This window comes from Phodopus roborovskii, unplaced genomic scaffold (genome assembly GCF_943737965.1).
Source record: "Phodopus roborovskii unplaced genomic scaffold, PHOROB, whole genome shotgun sequence".
Classification (NCBI taxonomy): Eukaryota; Metazoa; Chordata; class Mammalia; order Rodentia; family Cricetidae; genus Phodopus; species Phodopus roborovskii.
In genome coordinates, this window is record NW_026126407.1 from 60,059,070 (window position 1) to 60,082,915 (window position 23,846).

Sequence of the window (23,846 nt, forward strand, 5' to 3'; positions counted from 1 at the left end):
GTACATGCCCAGCCCTTGCTACTTATTCCTTACCAGTTAAAGTTGTGCCCTGTGGGGGAAAAACCAGTGACTTGTACAGAATATTTACAAGAATGTAATTACAGAACTCTGCAACTAGAAACAATGAGATGTCTGTTGAGAATGGACAAACTGTTGGTACAGATGAGTCAAAATTACAAAGAGGGGTACGGTAACTCACAAGATTATAGGTTACATGCCCAGCACCTGAATGAATAAATGAATAATAAAGAATGTTGCATGTACAACATAGATAAATCCCAAAAATATTATGCTGGGAGAAAGAAAACTTGTCTCTCTTGCTATTTTCTTAGTTCTGGGGATGGAATTCTGAGCTCAAACATATTAAACAATCACTCTGCCATGGGACTACATCCCCACCCCCCAGCTTATACCATCTTGAGTATGAACTCTCTCATTTGGTTCTCATAAAATGTGAGAAGAGATTAATCTGTGGTGAAAAAGATCAGTCCCATTTGCCTCTGAGGCTGGGAATGGGACAGGAGTTGACTGAGAAGAGGCCCAAGGGGCAATTCTGGAGTAGTAGTAAATTATTCAATGGTACCTTCAAGAGTCCAGACTTCCAATCAAGGTATAATTCCCCCAGGTCCCCAAATATAAACAACTATTAAGTTGTCAATGACACACATGAAGTATGTAGGGGTTAGGTGGGCATCTCGGGCTTGGTGATAACCTAACATCCCCATTGGATCAGGCCAATCACCTTATCAAGGTAGCACCTCTAGGTGGGCTCACCATAAGCCATGCAAATGAGAGGCAGAGTAAATTTTATTTTAATGAGATACTGTATTTTTTCCTCCTAGAATCCCCACCCCACTGGAAGGTCTGGGTAGGCCTGCCTAAGGCTTGAGGTAAAAAGGTCCACGTTTTCCTTCTCTTGTCTCTATGAGAAGCTGGCCAGAATTATGAATGTTGTATGCTCTTGCTAGCACTGCATACTCCCTCACTCTTTCCCTTGCCCTCTCACCATGTGTTTGCTTGTCAGCTACATGTCTGGCCTCCATGAGGCTCCTGGGCAGCTGCTACAACAGCTGGTCTGCCGTGGGATTTCTGTTTTTTAAATCTATTAAAACGCTCCTTGAGCTCCTATTTGAGTACACTCTTAAATTCTTTTATGAGACTAAGAATAAAAGGGGGGGCTCAATTTCCCCTTTATCATCTGCTGACCCCCAAATTCCTGTACATGAACGCTTGCAACTGAGAAATCCATCAAAAACTAAGATGACTGGAAGGATGGGTAAATAGTAGGTGAATGAGTGATAGAGATATGAATGGATAGGCAGATGGACAAGTAAAAGACAAACATACTAAGATAACAACCATATACAGTTCAAGTGGTATATAAATGGAGCTTCCTGAACGCTGCTCTTTTTATTTCCCCTAGATGTTAATGGGGACAATGAACACATACAAAGCTACAAACAGGGACAAAACCACTGTGATAATATCCACTATGGCTTGCCAGTCCAAGGACTGCAAAACAACATGCAAAGAGCCACAGAATTCCCTATTCCCATACCTGCTGGGCTTGGTGAAAGCATTCAGATACACCCAACCACAGCCCACACCCACTATGCCTCAGGGCCATAGCATAAAAAAGCCAGAAGTGTTCCTCATGGAGGTGTCAATCAGGCCTGGAGAGTAGTTCATTCAGGCAGGTGTGGGGAGAAGGTAACATTTTAACTAAAACCTCAGCAACAGTATCTCTGTCATATTCAAGCCAACAGCATGGCCTGACACTACTACCTGTGAACATTTGGTATTTTAGTTGTATTTATGTTCACAGCTACTGTGTGGGGATGTTTTATTGTCCTGAGTTTATGAATGAGAAGGCTAAGGCTCAGAGGTGTAGAAGTGTGCCCAGGAACACACACATAGCTGGACGTATGAGGCCCTGAAGCACATGTTCTGTCCAGAAAGAAATCTCACCCCCACAAACTGCTCTCTAGAACAATGGCAGGGTCTGTGCATATGGGCAGAGCTTTTCTAGCAATGAGTACTGTGTATACTCCTGAGTGGGCTTGGGGGTACAATGTAGACATTCATTACCTTTGGATAAGGAAGCTGTCTCCCTCTCATATGAGATCTACATTTATACAGGACCAGTAGGTTGTCACAACCACACAAGTACCACACATTAGGTCTTGTACACGTACATAGATGTGCCAACTCATATTGTTTTGTGCTTCCCTTAATTCTTTTCCATAATTTTAAAATATTTATTTATACATGTATGTATGTGTACATGTAAGTGACCATAAATGCCAGAAAGAGGCATTAAAGCACCCACAGCTGGAGTTGTAAGTATCTGAGAGCTGCCTGGCCATAGGATCTGAACTCTGGTCCTCTCAGAGAGAGCTAAGAGCAGTGTTAACCACTGAGCTGTCATCTATTCAGCCCCATAAATAATGTGCTGCCCCACCCCCAGTATGGAGGACTGAACCTAAGGCCTCAAGTATGCTAGGCAAAAGCGCTCCAGTACTGAACTATATCTACAATCTCCCTTTCCCCTTTTAAAAATTAGTGTCAGACTGGGAATAGTTAGGTGATAGTGTGCCTGACTAGTGCAAGCAAAGCCCTGGGTCCCCTTTCCTACACTCAAAACCAAACCAAACCCAAATCAAAAGGCAATCTTAGGCCCTCCCTAATCTCTAACCTTTAAGTCTAAAGACTTGGCAAAACCTGGCTTTGTTCCACTTTCCACTTAGTGCAGCCCACATTCTGAGTGGGGCAAAGGGAAGGGTGAGGAACTTTGGAGTAGGGAAAAGTTTTTCTACACATGGAGGTGTTCAAGGAACAGCTAGAGAGCAAATGCATCAATCACTTCAAGAAAAAGCTAAAGGCAGGTTTCTATGAAACTTTCTTTAATTCCATCCTTTTGAAATTCACTTTTCATTTTTATTTTCATGATACAAAAGCATTACATATCCAGAAGTGTCTGCTGGAATGTCCTTAAGGAACACACGATGCTTTGCCACTGTGTCACCTGTCTGAATGAGGGTTTGATGCATGCTGTAGTTCTGCCATGGAGACACACACACACACACACACACACACACACACACACACACACACACACCCAGATATACAAAATTACATAGTAAAAACAAGCCACTTCACCATGAATCCATGCACCATGAATCTGTGCACAGGAACAGAAACTCCAGATTCTCACTCACATGCTACCCATGACAGACTCATATCTGAAAGTAACTTGAAATAATGTGCTCTCAAAGCCTGGGTGTCTGTTGAGATGACCTTGGGTAAGCTTGGGAAAATTTCTATTGAAAAGACAAGCCTGACTGCTGTTTCTAGGCAGTGATGGTGGGAAGCAGGGGATACAACCACTTACTCACTGGGAGCCAGTGACCATGACCTGTGATGGCACCACAGGCTGAATAGAGGGATGTTCACATATCTCCAGGCAGGGTGGAGCTCAACATGAATATGACCAGAACACCCTGGAATCTGGCTGTCCTGGCATGTTTCCCAGCTGACTTCCTCCTTGGGTGGGCTTGCCAATGCTCATCAGCCAGGACAGGTTACCCAGGAACAGGAATTAATTAGTTAATAACCACACATACTTGCAACAGCACTCAACCATGACAGGTGCCAATGGTCATTTTAGATGAAAAGGGAAGAAAGAGATAGCCAAAAAAGTAAAAGGTATCTTTCCTAGGATATAAACTCAGTTCCAAAGCCCTCTCATGCCTCATTTGATTAAGTGAATACAGTATGGCTTCCAAACAGGCAGGATAGGCTAGCCTTCTCTCAGCAGCAGCATGCTCAGTGTGCTCCACCCTGGTCTCCGCTACCATGTATCGGGGACTTCAAAGAGCATGGCAGGGCTATCTTCCACAGTTCCTGGTGGGGGTGGGGGAAGGAAAAAACAGATTAAGGACATGGACAGTCATTAGGGGAACATTGTTGGCTAGCACTGACAGCACCCTGTGTACAACTTCAGACAAGCAGGAAAGGACTGGTACACAGGAAGGTCCTGGACTTGAGGACAAACCCAGCACATGAAGGGGAAGCCACAGGAACCTTTAGGAAGGTGGCAGACCTCCTGACCTGCTTTGACTGCCTCTGCTCACAGACAGGACCTGGGATGTAAGCACTTCACGACCTTCTCACTGTGCATGCAGCAGCATTCTCTGCTGGAGACCAAGCTGGACATTTAATTCACATACTTCATAAAAGCCTACCAGGTAGCCATCCCTGTCCCCATGATAGTGGTGAAAGAACAGACATAAAAAGGTAAGGGACTTAAAGTCTACCAAATGCCTGAGGCAAGTTTGGAACAAGCACTAAGCTCCTCAGTAGAGCAGCAACAACCTGGGTTTCCATGAGAGGGGGAGCAGCTGGTACCTACAGGAGAAACACCAGGGGCAGCAAGTCAGTGAGGCCCATGGGTCCCAGGACAGCAAGAGCAACTGTGGTTTTGCTGAGGCAGTGATGCAGACTGAGCCCTCCTCTGGCTCAGTTACAGACAGACAGGTTTCCTGTAGGTCAGAAAGTCTTCCACTTCTGCCACTTGTATAACAGTGGTGGGGGTGACAGTGACAATACAGCTGGATTGGTATGCAAAGTACAGCATCTAGTCTGGCTTGAGTGTAGACTGAGTTGAGGAAGAGCATGTTCATAATGGAAAGCTTCCTGGTCTGCCACCAAGGCAGACAGAGAACAGGCAGTGCCAAGGCTGTGGGCTCTAACTGCTCAAGAGTAAACTCCACAAACTTGTCTCCTCTCTATAGTAACAGCCTCTGAGCTTTACTGTGTAGTTACAGAACCTGGCAAGATGCCAAAAGATGTTCTGAGGATAGACATATCCCGATGGACAGTAGAAGCCCAGCAAATAGCTATTGTTCCAATTATTTAGGTACTTTCATCATATGGGAGGACATCTGGTATTTAGCTCCCTGTATATCTAGGATAGTAAGTGATACCATTCTGTGTGGCATCTGTATGCATTACACCCAGTGGTTCTGCTTCTGCTACATACACACTATCTGTAAAACAGGCTGGCCACCTGTTAGGTGTCAGCCTTCCTGCAGCACTAAGGCTGGTACTCACAGAACTGACTGTTGAAGTTGTCGGGCAGATACCGCACCACATGCTCCCTAATGCTGCACAAAGCCCCCACCACCAGCAGAATCTGAAGTCCCACTCTTGGCACTTTCAGGACCTCTTTGCACTCCTTCATGACAGGTCTTACTCAAAGTAAGCAACAAGACTGGTTAACTCAACCGGTTCAGCCTCTGATTACCCAGGCCAAGCTTGCAGACACAAACAGGACTGAATGCTTAAACCAAGATGGTGGAGGGTCCAGCAAGTTCTGCCAAGTAGTCAGGGGCTTCAGGAAAAAGCCCACTGCCACCACATCCTCCAATTCAATGCCAAGGTGTCTCTGCTATGGCATTTCTTTTTGCATTACTGACAAAGAAGCACAAAATTTACTTTTGTTTCTAGTTCACATGTTCAGCACTGACAGTGTTGCTTCAATAGGAGGGAAAATGCCTAAGTTTAAAACCCTAAATAACTGATGCAAAGTTTTCACTTAAAATGATGAAAACTACAAAAGAAATTAATTTATTAATGTATTGTATAACTATATGTTTTTATTTTTTGGAGACTGGCTTCACTTAACTCCCTGTATAGACAAGTCATGGGGATCCTTTGGTCTCAGCCTTCCAAATGCAGTCATTCCAGGCATATACTGTCAAGCCTGGCCTTTTAATCTGAATATTTTAGAGACTGTGATGATGAGGGCTGGAGATGAACAGCTGCAACCAGGACTGCAGTTTCTGTTAAAATGAAGCTGCAGCACATGCAGACAATGCCTAGGTGTATCTTTTATTGCTTGTGGATTTTTGGTAATTTTGGTGAAATTCAGCAAACTCTTTACAGATCAGGACACAGGCAGAGTGGAAAGGTCAGGGTTATGGCTAGGACATGGTCATACCTATTGCCTAGCATTGCTCTATCTCACTGTTGATTGTTAATCAAGGCCATTGTCCACAAGTGACACAAAGAAGGAGAAGTACATCTAGGCCATTGTCTCCTCATCCTGAGCACACAAACAGGCCCTGGGTGAAAGCACGGGCTGGCTTCTTTGCTGCAGAGATTTCAGGGGTCTGGGACCTCAGGCAGACTCCAGAAGCCTCTGTGTTCTTAGTCAGAAAGTAGACAGTGATAAGAATTAAGGACAGAGCTTCCAAGCATTCGGGCCTGTCCCATATGTAACCAAGCACACGGGGAGCAGCACTTTGGGTGCCTGCTTCCTGATATCCCTCAGAGCAGACACTAGTGACGAGAAGCCATCCAACTCAATCCAACTCTAGGGTCTGTAGGCACTGGCTGTTTGAGGCAAGTGTAAAGTGCAAAGGCAGAGCTGGCTCAGGCTGGCCTGGGTCCCCTGGTTCTACTTCTCACACTTCCCTAAGTTCTCAGAGCTTGGAGCCTGGATCACTGCAAGCGTGATGGTTCCCCCTTTCAAGGCTTTTGAAAAGACATAAAAATCAAGTGAAATAAGGCTCCCACTATAGAGTCTGGCATACCTAGGCTCTGAACACATGCTAATTTCCCATTTCCTTAGCTTCTTATATAATTCTGTTTGTGAATCAAATCAGGATTCCAGAGTGTCCCTGGGAACAGTGTCAAGTCTGCTACTGATACAGAACATAAGGAGTTGCTTCTATGCAAATCTAAATGCATATCTTAAACATCGGGGCTACAGGGAATACACATGTAATACCTTGATAACATGGTGCAGAGGAGAATTATGAAAATGGTCTGGGGCTGGACAGATGGCTCAGAAGTTAAGAGCACTGGCTGCTTTTCCAGAGGACCTGAGTTCAATTCCCATCAACCACAATGGTGGCTCACAGCCATCTATAATGAGATCTGGTGCCCTCTTCTGGCCTGCAGGCACACATGCAGGCAAAACACTGTATACATAATAAATACATCTTAAAGGAAGGAAGGAAGGAAGGAAGGAAGGAAGGAAGGAAGGAAGGAAGGAAGGAAGGAAGGAAGAAAACAGCCTAACTACTTCTCACGAAGAGTCCTCAGCGGGTTTTGTGTGCCAGAACCAGGGTTTGTTCCAGCCTCTCAGATTAAAATTCATTGCTTGTCTCTCAGTTCCTGTATGTGTGTTACTTTGAAGGTTGTGGAGCCTTTAGGAAGTGGCAGGTGGTGGAATCAGCTCTTTGAAGGTTAAGCCAACCCTGGTTCTGGCCTGGCTCCCTCCACTTCCTATCTGCCACTACCCAAAGAAGCATGGACTGCTGTGCAGCTGACCCCTGTTCTAGCTACACAGAGAGAAGCATCGCTGCCATCCTACTGAACTGAGTCCGAACAAGCTTTTCCTCCCTTAAATTGTTGGGCCAAGTAATCCGTCACAACCATGAAAGAGCTGCTTTCATTACTGCTACAGACAACAGCTCCATGGATTATCACATGTGTCTGCCCTCAAGTGAAGCCCAGCTATTATTCTGTTCCCCAAATATAAGCCTCCTGAAGCCTGAAGCAGCCCATGATCAAAGTTAGTCAGACCAATACCAACCTTCCAAGGAAAGTTCTTTCTTCATTCTTTTTACCTTCTTGGCCTTTTTTCTTCCCTCTGGGAAGGGGTCTGCACAGGAATCTATCTGTTCAAGCTCAGAGTCAGATATCTCCTCCAATTCTCTGTCCTCCAAGCCAGCTTCCCCTGGGTCAGGACTCAGATTTCTCTTTCCAACCATGCCAGTTGCTGTGATGCTGCAATGTACAAGGTGTACAACATGAGTGGTGTTAGGAGCTTAAGAGGGACTAATGAAAATGTCTCAATTATCAAAATCCTATTAACCTGTCACTGGTGGACAGCACTGGAACCCAGGCTTGATCTAGGGCAAACTAGTCAGGGGCAGGCTATACAGGACACTGTGCACACAGTGCAAAGATGAGCTGTTTTAGCATTAGCAACTCTTCACAGAAAAAACCCTGGCTGCACCTCAATAAAGCTACTGCAACAGAGGAATGAGGAGTACAGCTATGACGACAGGATCAGAGCTTTGATGGCACTGAACCAAAAGAGAGCAAAGCACCTTCAGAACCTGCTGCTGATGTAGTCCCAGATGGAAGAACTCTTGCTCCAGCTGCTTTTGCATGAAACGTGAATAGCTACAGAACACATCCTGATTACATGTAATTCTCTTCTCCTCTAAAAGGCTGAACTGATAGGCGATGTCATTCTGTAAATAGGTGAACTATTAAGCTTATAATGAAAACTGGTTTTCTTTTTAAGGCTTTATAGGATTTGACATATTGAATTAAGCTACATTATATGTCTTATTTTCCTCAAGAAAATACATTTCCTTAGATGAAACTTGATGAAAGCTAGACCATGTGGTCAATAAGTACTGTCTCCTAGAAATGGGTCTTGTAAATACATTTTTTTTTAAGTGATGGAAAGTATTTAAAAAAAAAACCAAAGCATTCTACTTAAGGGAAACATTCAGTACAGAGAACAGCATGAGCAGGGAGAGAAGAGAGTTAAACTTAGTCCTATTAGCTTCCCTAGAAAATATCACCTACAGACATTTAAGTCAAAACTTTGGCTAGCCAATTCTTTTCCTCCATGGTCCTCCCATCTCCTCTGTATTTGACAGCCCTCTAGACAGTCAGCCTGTGTGGGGAGGGGTCATGTCAGCCCTCTACACTTTGAGGGGGGGGGTCAAACCAGTCCTCTAGATTGTGTGAGGAGGAAGGTCATGCCAGCTTTACCTCTGACGGTTGGCCTGTTTCACCTCAATTACACAGGTGGTTTGTTTTTGTTTTTAACTTTTTGTTGTTTTCAGGCAGTGTATTACTCTATCCTAGGCTGCTCTTGAACTCATGAACCTCTTGCCTCAGCCTCTTGAATGCGAGAAGCACAAGCATGTGCCACTTAGCCTAACTAAATACAGCTAAAAGTCTGTGAAGAAAAAGGAAGATGTCAATAGCAACATTTTTGGGAAGGAGGTCATTGTTAAAAATTCATTGCTATTCATGGCTTTAAAACTGGTAATAACAGGCAGGGCAGTGGTGGCCCATTTGGGAAGCAGAGGCAAGTGGATCTGTGTGGGTTTGAGGCTAGCCTGGTCTACAAAGCTACACAGAGAAACCCTATCTTGAAAAACTAAAAAACAAACAAAACAAAACAAAAAACTGGTAATAGCGGCAGGGAGAAGGCTTAGCACCTGCCACAAGACCTGAGTTCCATCCCCATGCTCCTTCTGACAGAAGGAAAAAGCTTAGCCCTTATCCTCATGCTATTGATGCTACCTCTACTAGATATCTGTGAGTACCTGGGTCTGTTTCTGGACTTTGTGTTTTATGAATTTTTGTTTTTTAGGATGGGGTTTCTTATGTAGCTCTGGTTGTCTTGGAACTCACTTTGAAGACCAGGACGGCCTTAAGATGCCTCCTGAGTGCTGAGACTAAAGGCATGTGCCTTTAATAGATCCAGCTACATTTTGTTAAACATTATGATCTTAAGCCACCAGACCCCAGAACTCAAAGCCCAGAGAAAATGACCACACCTCTTTTCTTTGTAGCATGGGGAAGTCCTAATGGGTTAGTGATTTGTTTATGAGTTTCTGAATTGTTTAAATTTTCTGAAACTATCTAATCTTTAAAAAGACAAAAAAAAAAAAAAAAAAAAAAAAAGCTCCTCAAAGATATTATATCTTTGTTTTTTGAGATAATCTCTTAATGTGTAAGCCAAAATGCCTTTCACTCTAATTTCCTCTGCCTCACTTTTCTGAGTACTGTAATCATTTACAAGCACCACCATGCTCAGCCTACCACCAAATTTGTGTGTTTGTTATTTTTTTGTGTGTGTGTGTGAGCTGACACAAATTATTTCAGCAAGGATGGACTTTCTCAAATTGCTGTTAAGACAAGTGAGAAAAGACAAATGGAAGGCTTCTTACACTATTCATGTAAGTGCATGATGGACAAATATTTAAATGTAAAAAATGTAAGGTTAGAAGTACTAGAAGAAAACCTGGTGAATTTCGATAGCCTACGTATGGAAGATGCTGTCCTTGTTATGATTTGCTACCCATATACAGTCAAGATTTGTAGGTTTGACTTCATGAATATAAAAATTTTGTGTATGGTAGTTGTGTGAGTAAAGCAAAAAAAGAAAAATAATAAAGCAGGATAAAATACTGACCACATATATCTCAAATAAAGGTTGATGTTGCTAACATAGAAATATCGAAACATAAAAGAAAACTGTAATACACACATTTGCACACACTCCTTAAACATGTTTGTGATGCAAAAGTACAATGCTGAACTGTGATCTCTCACCACTAGGTCAGCAAAAATATCCACATAATTGTTGATCTATTCTGTGAGATGATGAGGATGGGCACTTTCATGCATGAGAATGAGAATGCAACGTTCTGCCAGGGAGATGGGGGCACCTAACAAAACAAGTGGATACTCTTCAAGCCAAAGAGCTTGCTTCTAAGAGTTCAAAAGATAAACCTTCAACAATGCAAAAACAGAAAATGTAAAAATTTGTGTGTGTCATTCATTACCATGTCATTTCTAACTGCAGAATATGGCAAAGCAATGGAATGTTTAAGTATAAGAAACCAAGTGACTATACTATAAGATATAAAGATCAGTTTCAAGAAAAGACTGAAAATGATAAACCAGGAATGCCTATGCATCTGTTTCCAGTAACAAAAACGCAAAAACATAAGGTGTGAAAGAACACCTCATGTGGCTGTTACCTTCAGTCCTATGGGGTGTGGTGAGAACTGGAGAAGAACTGAGTGTGTCAGCAGTGGATGAATGAGCAAAGACAAAGAATACAGGGTAATGACAAACAAGCCAGTGAATGTGCTGCTGGGGTGCAGATGAGCACACAATGGAGGAAAGATGAGTCTAGGGTGTGGGCTGGGAGATGCCAGGGGTGAAGAACTTACTGTGTAGCAAAGACATAAAGCACACAAAAACTTTGAGTGCCAGGTCCAGCTAGTCTGTCTCATGCCACAAACAAAAGAGGCCCCAGTTTAGTTCGCAGAAACCCTATCTAGCAGCTCACAACTGCTAGATTCCCCTCTGGGGAATCCAAGATCTCTGGCCTCCAAGGGCACTATACTCTCACATGTATGTACACACACACACACACACACACACACACACACACAATCTTTAATTACCACAAACAAGTGACCAAGTGCACCACATGAGCTTGTAGGGCCATTTAACACTCAAATGCAAAAGAAGTGGAAGAAAGAAAGGAGGAAAGAAACGAGAGGAGAATTCAGCTCAGTAACACAAGGAAAAGGCCATCTTGGCCATGTAACAATGGCTCATCTGTGGGAACATCCTTTCTCCAGGCTCTCAGCTTGGAGATGAAACAGTGTGTTTAATTCTTCAGTGTTCTAGTCCTTGCTCATCCAGTATCCCCATGATTACCAAATTCTCTCAGGAGCTGCCATATACAAAATTTTTATATTCATGAAGTCAAATTTATAAATCTTGACTGTATGGCAGCCATGTGATCAAGCAAAAAAGATCTTGAGTCCTATTCAAACACTCCTGCTGGCTCTCCCCAGCAGGTTACCACCATGGTCACACAGCTTTCCCCTGGTCTCTGACAACCTGGTCTCTGAGGTTCGTCTTAGTTGATGAATCTCAGCCTTTCTACCTCTCTCCAGTCTCAGTCCCTTTACAGATTTACTCCTTTTAAAGTCTGCCAGTGTTTCCACACATTGGAAGTGTGAGCAAGGACTCCCAGCTCAAAGGCATCTTTGATTTTCCACCTGCACAGCCTCTAGGACCAGCTCTTTTCTCATCTCCTCCTTCCCTGGCTCAGACACAGACTGTCCACCAAATGCCATTTCCACAGTACAAGACCATTCTGTGCCTCCTGCTTTATTGTTCCTGTTTATGCAAAGTGACTGCTCCCTTGGCCCTACTCCCTCAAATACCATGCACCCATATTCTGTGTAGTGCTCCTTGTCCTCCATGCCCCAGGGCTCTGCCTGGCTTTCCCTAATGATTTTCCTTCTTATTTAGACAAGTGAGGTGTGTTCTTACTGTGAAACACATGAGAGCATTAACAAGTGAGGAGTTAGCAAAATATTCACTAGGTGAACCCCACAAAAACAGTTCCAAGCAGATGATGGGAACTTCATATAACAGTGTGGGAACTTCACATTGGCATTTATTATGAAATTCCAGAAGAGACAAAACTGATGATATATGAAGAAAAAAATTCCAGAGGGATGATGAGGTGGGAGGGTGCAGATTTGGTAGAACTTGGGGCTAGCCTAAGCTACACAGTGAGCTCAACAACAGCCTGGGTAACACACAAAAACCAACCAAGACAAGTCTGTTCAATTTCTACATACCTATGCAATATAGTACTTGACGTCTTAGCTAGAGCAATTAGACAAGTAAAAGGGATCAAGGGGATCTTGGAAAGGAGTTAAAATATACTTATCTGTAGGTAATATAATAGTATACATAAGTGAGCCTAAAAATTCCACCAGGAAACTAGTACAGAAGATAAACACTTTCAGCAAAGTATCTGAATACAAAATTAACTCATAAAACTTATTTGTAGGTAATATAATAGTATTCATAAGTGAGCCTAAAAATTCCACCAGGAAACTCCTACAGATGATAGGAGTTTCAGCAAAGTAGCTGAATACAAAATTAACTCATAAAAACAGTAGCCATCCTATATAAGTGGCAAATAGACCAAGAAAGAAATCAGGGAAACATTACCTTTCACAATAACCTCAAAAAATGTGAAATATCTTGGGGTAACTCTAACCAAGCAAGTGAAAGAACTTGTATGATAAAAACTTTAAGTCACTGAAGAAAGACATTGAAAACTGAAGAAGATGGAAAGATCTCCCATGTTAGTGGAATGGCAATATTAATATAGTAAAAATGGTCATCCTACCAAAAGCAATCTAAGTAGCAAAAGAGCTGCTGGCATGGTATTGGCACAAAAACAAAACAAACAAACAAACAAAAAAAACAAAAAAACAAAACAAAACAAAACACACACACAAAAAAACAAAAACATGATGATCAATGGAATCAAATTGAAGACCCAGACTAAATCCACATGCCTATGAACACCTGATTTAATACACAATGGAAAAAAGATAGCATCTTCAACAAGTGGTGCTAGTCAAACTGGATGGCTGCATGTAGAAGAATCTAAATAGGTCTACATTTACCACTCTGTACAAAACTCAAGCCCAAGTGGATCAAAAACTTCAACCTAAAACTAGATATACTGAGCCTGACAGAAGAAAAAGTGGGGAGTAGCCTTGAACTCATTGGCACAGGAGACAACTTCCTGAACAGAACACCAATTGCATAGGGACTAAGATCAATAATTAATAAATGGGACTTCATGAGACTGAAAAGCTTTTGTAAGGCAAAGAACACCATCAACAGGGCAAAAAGGGAGCCTACAGAATGGGAAAAGATTTTTATCAACTCCACATCTGACAGAGGGCCAATCTCCAAAACATATAAAGAACTCAATAAACGAGACATGAACAAACCAAATAATCCAATTTTTAAAATGAGGTAACAGAGGACTCTCAAATGGGCAAGAAACACTTAAAAATGTTAAACATCCTTATCCATTGGGGAAATGCAAATCAAAACAACTTTGAGATTCTATCTTACACCCGTCAGAATGGAAAATATAAGATAAGTGACAGATCATGGTGGCAAGGAAGCTGGTAGGAGTGCAAACTTGTACAGCCACTATGAAAACAACTGTGGTGGTTCCTCAAGAAAATGAAAATTGACCTATCTCAAGACCAGCATACCACTTTTGGGCATACATACAAAGGATGCTCCATCCTACCACAACAACATGTGCTCCACCATGTTCATTGCTACTCTATTCATAACAGCCAAAAATTTGAAACAACCTAGATATTCCTCAACAGAACAGTGGATAATGAAAATGTGGTACATTTCCACAGTGGAGTATTGCTCAGCTGTTAAAAAAAAATAACATCATGAAATTTTCATGCAAAAGATAAAACTAGGAAAAAAAATCATCCTGGGTAAGGTATCTCAGACAAATGGAGTATGTATTTGCTCATAGCTATAAGGTCAATGATAACCTCAAAGGGTGAGTATGGAGTAAGGGATTAGAGCAGCACTTTTCAACTGGTGGATTGCAAACCCGAGCAGGGGTTGTATATTGGATATCCTGCATAATTTTGCATAGTAGCAAAATTACGGTTATGAAGTTGGGGATCACTCAACATGAACTGTATTAAAAGGCTGTAGCAATAGACAGCTTTTGTTAGGAAGGAGAAATAGAATAGACAGACATGGGGGGAAAGAAGGAGTAGCTGGAACAGGAGGATCAATTTGAGAAGAGAAGGAACGGGGGCTAAAGAAGGGAACATGGGGGAGAGACAGCTAATATTAATGGCCACTTGATGGGTAGTATGAAAATGTAACACAGTGAAAGCTTCTTAAAATACATATATAAGCAAAGGTGGTCTAAAAAAATAACCAAATAATGGGGTAGACAGAACCCTAATTGGACAACTTTTGTCACCAAATGAGGCTTCCAGTACAAGGAATGAGTTACATCTAACTGAGTTGTTTGCCAGAGTGTCTCATGGGAACCCCCAAATAACCCAGGATGTTGCCATGAAAATAAATAAGTTGCTCTCCTCAAACTGACTGCAAGGCTCTACCTTTGCAGACAACACCCACACAGCTCACTGAACATGGAGAAGTCAAGCTGGTGCCTATATAGAGCTTCACCCCTATGCTCTAGTGCCTTGGTACAGGAAGGGATTCTGCACTCTACCAACCAGCCACAAATCCTTTGATCTTCAATGGTGTCCTGCCTGCAGGATGTGCTAGTGCCATGCTGTAACAAAGCTTGTGAGAGTAACCAACAATACCTGATTTGACTAAAAATCTACTCCATGACACTGCTTGGGTGACTAAGAACCTGAAACCAGAGACCGAGGGTAAATACAAATAATACTGTTCTATTAAAAGAATGTAGCAATAAAATGACTCCTAATGACATTCTGCTGTATTCATAAATGCCTTGCTCAACCATCATCAGAGAAGCTTCCTCTGCAGGAGATGGGAACAACAAATAAAGAGACCCACAGCCAGACATATGCAGAGTGAGAGACCTTGGGACCCTCAGCCCTAAATGGGATGTTTCCACCAAATCCTTCCCTTCAAGGTTCAAGGAATCCTGTGGAAGAGGAGGCAGAAGGAGTGTAAGAACCAGAAAGGATGGAGAACCCTAAGAAAACAAGGCCTTCTAAACACAATAGGACCAAAACTCAGAGACTGAGGCAGCATGCAAAGGGCCAACAGTAGTCTGCACCAGATGGAATCCTAGAGCTGAGAGGAGTGATGGGCACATTCTCTTATCCCTAATCCAGAAGCAGCCTCTAATTGAAAACCACTTGCAAATGAAAATTTAGTTTCCTCCAAGGGAGTCTAACTAGGGAAACAAACTACTCTTAAGGGTATAGGCTATATGCCCAGCAGTGATGGCCAACAGCAAATGAAACTTAATGGCATTTTGGGGGGTTCCTTTTCTCATAATGTTATGTCATCCCCCACTCCAATTTCATCTTATTTTTAAAGTTTGCTTACATGATTTATTTTTCTCTTTTTACACTGTCAGTCCATTTCATGTATGTTATGGCTTCCAGTTTAGTGTTTTATGGGATGTCTGTGTGTGAACTAATGAATCTCCGTGTTCGTAACTGTTTCTTGTGCCATTTCTTGGGTTCTTTTCATTGTGTTTGTTAGTTTTGTCCTATTCTAATGTGTTAGTTTTTACCTTATTTTATTTTATGATGACTATCCCTTAGAAGCCTGTTTGTTTTCTAATGAAAAATAGAAAGGAAATGTGTCAGGAATAAATTCTGCAGTCTCAATGTGTAAAACGACTCTCTCTGCGTAATGAGAGTCAGTAACTATATTGAGGGGTTCTTTAAAATCCATAAGTACCATGAGAATGGCATACAATTCTGCCTTTTGTACAGAATTGTAAGGGCTTTGAACCACTTTGCTAATATTTCCTGATTTATATCCTGCCTTACCTGATTTATTTGCATCAGTGTAGAATGTATGAACTCCAGAAATAGGTGTTTTTCTTACAATGCGTGGAAGAATCCAAATCGTTTTCTTTATGAATTTGATTCTCTCAGTTTTGGGATAGTTGTTGCTAATTGTTCCCAAAAAGTTACTGCAAGCTCTCTGCCAATATTCGTTATCTTTCCATAAGGAAGAAATTTCCTCATTAGTTAAAGGTACTATAATTTCTGCTGGGTCCCTTCCTATTAGCTGACGAAGTCTTAATTTACCTTTTATAATCAAGTCAGAGATCTTTTCTATATATGTTTTTAGTTTTTTATTCTGTTTATGTGGTAGGAATATCCATTCTAATATGATATCTTCTCTCTGCATCAAAATCCCTGAAGGATATTCTCTAGATGGTAATATAACCAGAATACAGTCTAGGTTTGGATCCACACGGTCCACATGTGCTTCTAGTATCCTCTTTTCTACCCATTCTAATTCCTTCTCAGCTTCAGCTCATACACAAACAAAACCTGTCTGGGGATCAGAGAATAGAGCTTGTCAATAGCTAACCATAGAGGCCTATGTATTGCCACGAGGCTATGGCTTACCTGTAATCCAGCATGTTACTCTTTCAGCAACATGGCATCTCCTCCCAGTGCACCTCTGCCTCTCTCTCTCCCTATCATTATCCTCTTCTCCTAGCCCCACCTATTTTCTCACCTCTTCTAGCCAATCAGTGTTTTATTTGTTAACCAATAAGAGAAACATATTTACAGAAGGACATCCCCCATCAGGGAGTAGATTCAGATGGAAGGGATGATGGGAAGGAAGCTGGAGTACAGAGAATGGAAAATGTAATCAGGATATATTATGTGAGAAAAAAAAATCAATTTTCAGCATAAACTGTTGTTGGTGTTTTTCATTTTAGCCATTCCTATGGGTGTGAGATGGTATCTCAGAGTTGTTTTGATTTGCATTTCCCTGATGGGTAAGGATGTTGAGCAATTTCTTAAGTGTCTTTCAGCCATTTTAGATTCCTCTATTGAGAATTTCCTATTTAGTTCTGTACCCCAATTTTTAATAGAATTATTTGGTGTTTTGGTGACTAGGTTCTTGAGTTCTTTGTATATTTTGGAAATCAGCCCTCCATCAGACATGGGGTTAGTGAAGGTCTTTTCACACTCTATGGGTTGCCTTTTGTCTCAGTTTTAGGAGGTCCCATTTATTAATTGTCGATCACAGTGTCTGTGCTACTGATATTATGTACAGGAAGTGGTCTCCTGTGCCAATTCATTCAAGGGTACCTCCCACTTCCTCTTCTAAGAGTGTGGCTGGATTTATGTTGAGGTTTTTGATCGATTTTTACTTAAGTTTTGTGCATGGCAATAGATATGGATCTATTACATCTATCTTTTACATGTCCACATCCAACCATTTGTTGAAGATGCTTTCTTTTTTCCATTGTGTAGTTTTAGTTTCTCTGTCAAAAGTCAGGTATTTCATAAATGTGTGGGTTAATATCAGGGTCTTTATTTGATTCCATTGATCTACCTGTCTGTTTTTGTGCCAATGCCAAGCTATTTTCATTACCATAACTCTATAGTAGAGCTTGAAGTCAGAGATGGTAATACCTCCAGAAGTTTCTTTACTCTACAGGGTTGTTTTGGCTATCCTGAGTCTTTTGTTTTTCCTTATAAGTTGAGTATTGTTCTTTCAAGGTCTGTGAAGAATTGTGCTGGGATTTTGATGGGGATTGCACTGAATCTGATTTTTTTTTTTTTTTTTTTTTTTTTTGAGTCACTCTTGTATCCTGCCACTTTGCTGAAGGTGTTTATCAGCTGTAGGAGTTCCCTGGTAGAATTCTCGGGTCACTTATGCAAACTATCATATCTACAAATATCAAAAGTTTGACTTCTTCCATTCCAATTTGTATCCCCTTGATCTCCTTTTGTTATCTTATTGCTCTAGCAGGAATTTCAAGTACAATATTGAAGAGATATGAAGAGAGTGGACAACCTTGTTTTATTCCTGATTTTAGAGGAATCACATTGAGTTTCTGTCCATTTAGTTTGATGTTGGCTGTCAGTTTGCTATACATTGCCTTTATTATGTTTAGGTATGTTCCCACTATCCCTGACCTCTCCAGACCTTTATCATGAAGGGCCGTTGAATTTTGTTGAAAGCTTTTTCAGCATCTAGTGAGATGATCATGTGGTTTTTCTTTTTCAGTTTGTTTATGTGGTGAATTAGATTAATGGATTTTCTTATGTTGAACCATCCCTGCATCTCTGGGATGAAGCCTACTTGATCATGGTGGATGATTTTTCTGATATGTTCTTGGATTCTATTTGCCAGTATTTTATTGAGTATTATTGCATCAATGTTCATGAGGGATATTAGTCTATAGTTTGATATCTTAGTTGTGTCTTTGAGTGGTTTGGGTACTAAGGTAATTGTAGCCTTATAGAAAGAGTTTGGCAATTATCCTTCTGCTTCTATCGTGTGGAACAATTTGAGGAGTATTAATATTAGCTCTTCTTTCAATTTCTGGTAGAATTCTGCACTGAAACCATCTGGCCCTGGGCTATTTTTTTTTTTTTTTTTTTTTTTTTTGATTGGGAGACTTTTGATGACAGCTTCTATTTTGTTAGGGGTTATAGGTCTATTTAAATTGCTTATGTGTTTCACTGTAGCTGCATCACCATTTGTTGACACATAGGTTGCTTCCAACATCTAAAAAATTCTATAAATTATTATAGATGTTAACGAAACAGCTTTGTTGTGAATATATTTTAGGAAAAATATCTTGAAGTAGGATTCCAGAGTGACAGGAGAACATAGTGGTTTTTTATTTTGTTTTTGTTTTTTTAAAGCATGTTTGCTTTACTCCAGGAAGCTGCTATGCTACTCGATGTCCACTTTTTGATCTCCCCAAGAAGTATCTGCTGTTCTACCTTTACCTTTTCAAAAAATTGTCTTTCTTTTCTTCCTTTCTGATAGTGTAAGACTGAACCTAGGGCTTCTCGTATGCTATCCCCCACTCTAAAATTGACTTTTCTTATTATGAATGTATGGGTTCTTTATATTTAGAAATAAAGACAATTAGTTCACTGGACATAGACTTAGCAAATATTTTTGCTAGATTATAGCATTCTTTTATTATTTCTATGCGTGTTTGTGTATATGTGCACACATATGTATGAATATATATGGAGGACAGTGGTCAACCATAAGTGTCCTTCCTTAGACACAGTCCATCCTTTCTTACTTACTGATTTAGAGACAGGGTCTCACAATGTAGCCCTGGTTGGCCTGACTCTCTATGTATACTAGGCTGGCACTGAACTCACAATAATGTGAGTGCTGTGATTAAGGGCTCAATTATTTTTTAGTGTGTTGAATTTATGGAAGTAAATCACAGAGATGTTGGGGCATATCATCCTTATTTAATGTAAACTCGGTTTATTAGTATTTTTCTTGGATGGGACATGTTATAGTATTTAATAAACCTTTACCCACAGGACTGAAAAGATGGCTAGCAGTTAAGAACACTGGCTGCAGGACCAGTGACACCATGGATCTTAGAGGAGAACCTACAATCACTACTTCACTAAAGCAGCATAATTCCTAACTACAGTTTAAACATTTGTTCACTATTCACATATGTAAGTGCAATCCTCACCCCTCATTAAGGAATATTTTCAGTGAAACAGACAGAAACCAGTCCAGAAAACCACAACCAATCAAAATGCAGAGTTGTGGATCTCAGTCCTAATGGATACATGTAGTAAGCTTTCTTGTCAGACGATCTTGCAACACCAACCTGTAAATAATGACACAGAGTCTTATTAATTATGTTGGCTCTAGCTTAGGCTTTTCCCCATCTCACTGGGGCTGGTGTCTCCTTGCCTCTCTTCTTTCAGAGTTCCCTTTTTTCCCTGGAGGTCCTACCGATGCTCTTCTGTCTAGCTATTGGCCATTCAGCTCTTTATTAAACCAATCACAATGACAAGTCTTCACGAAGTGTAAACAAATATTTTGCAACAGATACACCTAAAAACTCTCCTGCACCTAAGGCTCAGGGTACATTGAGGAAGAGGGGATGGAAAGATTGTAAGAGCCAGACAATCAGGGAGTTTGCTGTGAGGTTGTGATATCAGAAGCAACACTCAGAAAATCCCACCAACACGACTGTGCAAACATGAGCTGAAAGAACAAGGAAGACACCAACACACACACCAAAGTAGGCCTCAACCCTACAAAAGTACTGAAAGAAACTAAGGCTCCTTTGAGTCAGCTAGCCAAGGCAGTGCTGGAGAGCTTATCTTGGTAGTGATGATGAGGAAAAGTTAATGTGCTTACCAAGCCTGCAGCAAGGAGCAGGGCCAGTTCTGCTTTCAGGCCATCAGATCTAGGTACCACTCGCTCATATCTCCAGGGCCAGCTCAACTATTTCCTAACACACACATTTAATGCAAGAGCTTTCTGCTTATTGTAAACAGGATTAAATAGAGTCAATCATAGATCAAGAGGTGGAGCAAGCAACCAGTTTATTAGGACAGAATACATACAGAGTAAGAGGGAGTCAGGAGGATGGATAGAGAGACACAGGAAGTAGAAGAGAGGGACACTGAGTTTGAGTTTTTGTTTGTGATGGCATGGGAGATTTTTTTTCCCCTGGGATGATGTGTTTGAGGAAGCAGCTGGATGCTTTCTCTGCCTCTTTGAGCTAGCAGGCTATCACCCCAGCATCTGGCTTCTGAGTCTTTATTGGTAAAAATAAACAACTGATATTTAGATAAAAACAACAGGTTTGGTTATCTAATATCAAATGATCAGTCCTGAAAAGAAATATACCAGTGACATACAAACTGAGCATGCATGTGTACACTCATGTGCAACACACACACACACACACACACACACACACAAAACACAGGGCCATGAATTTGAAAGAGAATAAGAAGGGGAACATTTGGAGAGTCTGTAGGAAGGAAAGATAAGGGGGAAATGATGGAATAACATTATATTCTCAAAAGGAGACAGGAAGAACACTGGTTGCTCTTTTCAGATGACTCTGGCTCAATTTTTGACACCATATGGTGGCTCACAACCATGTTTAACAACAGTTTCAGGGTATCCAATGCCCTCTTCTGATTCCTCAAGGGACCAAGCATGTGCATAAACATGCAAGTAGTACACTCACACACATAAAATATAAAATAAAATATTATTTAAAGGAAAGAAAAAAAATTTGCTCTATCTGAGGTACTCCTAACAGGGTATAGTTTTAACTCTTAACTATGGTCTACAAGTTACCTCAATGTCACTCTATTTATGGAGTAATGCATTTTGTTCATTCTTTTGCTCAACATCATGAGGAATTTTCTGCTCTATTTGTTGGCAAAACCGTTGTTTTACAATTGGATTGTCAGCATGGTTAATATGAATCTTTAACTCTTCCTCTTTAAAATGATTTAACAATTTCTTTATGTCATTGTGCATGCTTGAGCTATAGGCAGTGGTGACTACCTGATCACATTTTCTGTTAAAACTTTCCTAACATACTTTCTACAAGCTGGGTTCACAGTAGCCTATCCCATGATGATCTTCACCCATCTTCCCCTGGACATCTGTAGTGTATCCCATGATCTTCACCTATTACTCCCAGAGTCTATGGCATAACATTTGGATATGTTTCCAAATTGCCAATTTGAAGACTGCTTCCAAAACTGATCATTTCTCAAAACAAGAGTCCTGGAATTTTTTTACAATTTGTTCCTGAATGTAAAACCTGATGAGTTTTCACTCATGAGAAATGAGTCACTGCTCATTCTCAGGGTAACATACTCATTGTCAGGATGACAAACACACTTCACAAGGTGTCAGTACCTGTGAGGAACAAGGCCTTTCTCCAGATTCTGGCCCTGGCTCTGAAAGAACTTATCTGGGTTCTAGTGCCAACTGGTTTTGTCTGTGCTCTGACGACTTCCTAACTCTGAACTAACCTTTGAACTAGCAATGTGTATGCTTACTGTTCACATTGTAGTTCCTAGAGAATCTTTCTTTTTTCCTCACTTCCTAACTGAATTTTCTCATGATTTGTAATAACATATAATGTTCCTAAAATATCAGGAAGGAACTCCTGCATGGATACAGCACTGGAAATGAACTAACTCAACATGTGCACTTCCGTGTGACCCTCTCTTCTGTTTCCTATCAGTATGTCTTGACTTAGCTGAGCCCACACTGCCTCTACCACTGCAGACAGGCAGTGGGGGAGTCTAGGAGGATAGTTACAGCTGCCATTCAGTTTACAGAATGGTCCCATGTCACATGCTACCTTTGTAAACAATAATTATTAGTGAGGAAGTGACTTCTCAACTGCAAAGTTGGGTGAACACAACTGTGGCTATACTTCCAGCTCAGTGCTCTGGGACACTCTATAATCCCTTCCTTTTCATCTCTTCAGAGCTAAGAGTTCTGAAAGTCTCCACTAAAGGGACCACCTGTCCCTGCTGGAGAGCCCCAAGACCCACAGCCTGTAGGACATCCTTTTATACTACTATGTCAGTCTACATCCTTGACCTATAGTTCTTCCTCTTGCTCTCTCTCTGTCTCTCTCTTCCTCCCCCTCTCTTTCTGTCTCTCCCTCCTTTCCCTCCTGTCTTTCCTCCCCCCCCCCCAGGATCTTACATTCAAGTCTTCAGCACCTGGCACAGGGCCCAGAAAACTAGTCTCCTGCCATTTTGCTGAATGGATGAAACAAATAAGTGGAAGCCCTCCCCAAAAAAGCAAGAAGGCAAGTGACAAATACATCTAATATCACATGGTTTACATTCATTATAAAGGCAACCAGCTGGATAAAAGTGTTTTGTAATAAGAGGCAGTTAAGGGAATGAAGAAGAAATAAGGAATGTCTCATTGTTCAAACCACCTCTCAAGGGTGAAATTAATTAGAAAACTGTAGGCAAATGGGAGCCAGAATAAGCTTTCTTGTATTTGAAAACTCACCGCTGCAGCCATACTCCACCAGCATGACTGTTTCTTTGTATAAGATCTGGGTGGGAGGAGGGGGCTAATGGGACAGTTTTACTTCATTCATAAGCCAAACCAATATCTCTCCTCATCCCACCTCCTATCACTTCTCCTTGTGTGTGTGTGCAATGTGGGTGCACCAATGTAAAGGCGAGATGGGATCAAGTATACTGTTCCATCAGTCTATGCCTTATTTCCTTGATAGAGGGTCTTTCACTGAACCCAGAGCTTGCTATTTCTTCTACTAGGCTGCCTGATGAGCAAGCTTCAGATATCCCACTATTCCTGACCACTCATGGTGCTAAAGTTGCAGGTACATGAACGGACATGCATGGCTTTGAGGAACTTGGGTCATCATGCTTGTGCACAAGTGCTCTTAGCCAGCCCCAGGGTTCTTTTTTTTTTTTTTTATTAGTGAAAGCATTTGATTTTGAAAATCAAAATTAACACTTATTAAGACATGTCTGTATCAGAGCTGCACAGTAGTGACAGGCATCTTTATGAGATAGAGCACACATCTCTGTGTGTCAACTCTATGGGACAGAGCACACTTCTCTGTGTCTGCACTGGGGGGGGGGGGCACAGAAAGAGAGAAGTTGTATGAGCACCACTGAATCCTTAGCATGAAGCATATGTATGAACATGTGGTTGGCTTCAGTAGCAGA

The 23,846-nt window shown here is 41.3% G+C and overlaps 1 protein-coding gene across 5 annotated transcripts in view; it reads right to left on the reverse strand.

The window, feature by feature from the left end:
- Positions 1-3,133: 3,133 nt before the first annotated feature.
- The window catches only part of Parn (poly(A)-specific ribonuclease), a 163,883-nt gene continuing 143,170 nt past the window's right edge, over positions 3,134-23,846 (reverse strand). For 2 of the 5 annotated variants that reach the window (XM_051181461.1, XM_051181460.1), the window contains exons 22-23: positions 7,604-7,797; positions 3,134-3,903 (exon numbers count right to left, since the gene is read on the reverse strand). In XM_051181461.1, coding sequence (XP_051037418.1) covers positions 3,851-3,903; positions 7,604-7,797 — 247 coding nt within the window. In that variant the 3' untranslated portion in view covers positions 3,134-3,850. The remainder of the gene's footprint in view (positions 3,904-7,603; positions 7,798-23,846) is intronic. The other 3 variants (XM_051181458.1, XM_051181462.1, XM_051181459.1) reach the window with 2 other exon arrangements.